The sequence below is a fragment of the Camelina sativa genome, chromosome 10 (assembly GCF_000633955.1).
Source record: "Camelina sativa cultivar DH55 chromosome 10, Cs, whole genome shotgun sequence".
Lineage (NCBI taxonomy): Eukaryota > Viridiplantae > Streptophyta > Magnoliopsida > Brassicales > Brassicaceae > Camelina > Camelina sativa.
Window position 1 is genome coordinate 22,164,292 of NC_025694.1, and position 1,037 is coordinate 22,165,328.

General features: G+C 35.0%; 1 protein-coding gene across 1 annotated transcript in view; it reads left to right on the forward strand.

Moving 5' to 3' along the window:
* Nucleotides 1-605, forward strand: part of LOC104719567 (phenolic glucoside malonyltransferase 1-like) — a 3,293-nt gene extending 2,688 nt beyond the window's left edge. The window contains exon 2 of the mRNA XM_019230791.1: nucleotides 2-605. Coding sequence (XP_019086336.1) covers nucleotides 2-532 — 531 coding nt within the window. The 3' untranslated portion in view covers nucleotides 533-605. The remainder of the gene's footprint in view (nucleotide 1) is intronic.

Genomic DNA, 1,037 nt, shown 5'->3' on the forward strand with positions numbered 1-1,037 from the left:
TGTGATTGTTTACTCGTACGTTTTGACGTGTATGATCAAAGCTCGAGGCGGTGATCCGAATAGACCAGTCGGGTACGGATTCGCGGTGGATTGTCGAAGTCTCATGGTTCCACCGGTTCCATCAAGTTATTTCGGCAATTGTGTCTCTGCTTCTTTTAAAATGCCGTTAAAGGCAGAGACTTTTATGAGTGAAGAAGGGTTTTTAGCTGCTGCGAGTATGGTTAGTGATTTGGTTGAGGCATTGGATGAGACTACAGCATGGAAGATCCCAGAGATTTTGGCAGCATTTATGACTCTTCCACCAGGAGCACAGGTTCTGTCTGTTGCGGGTTCGACCCGGTTTGGAGTATACGGGTTGGATTTTGGGTGGGGAAGACCGGAGAAAGTGGTGGTTGTGTCAATTGATCAAGGCGAAGCGATTTCCTTGGCGGAGAGTAGAGATGGAAATGGCGGTGTGGAGGTTGGCTTCTCTCTCAAGAAACATGAAATGGATGCTCTCATTGATTTGCTTCGTAACGGACTGAAAGATTAAATCATTTTTCTTTCGAAAGAAAAATAATGTCAGAAATGAAATTTATTTTCTGTATTGATAAGACGAAATTGTAATTTTTTATTGTTACTACTCCATCCATTTCAAAAAAATTAATTATGACATTTTAGGATTTGTTTTACAAAAGATTTTCTATTTCTAATACTTCCTATAGCTCTTTAAACAATTTTTGTTTTTTGTTGGTTTTTATTATTTCAGCTTTTTAATAAGAAAGAGAAATCTCTTTAGTGTATTTGTAAAAAGTATAAAGTGAAAATTAAAACAATTTTCTTAATTTGCATGAAATATGTTGATATTCACTAGGGGGTATGGACTAAATAGCTATGTTTTTTGCAACGAAAAAAGTAAAAACAAATAATAACTATAAATTATGTCATTATATAATTACACTTAGTAACCAATTAGCTACAATATGTTTTAACTAATTTTTTATCAGACATAATTTGTAGCAAAGTGCTACATATATAGCGGAAGAAAAAAAAACTCT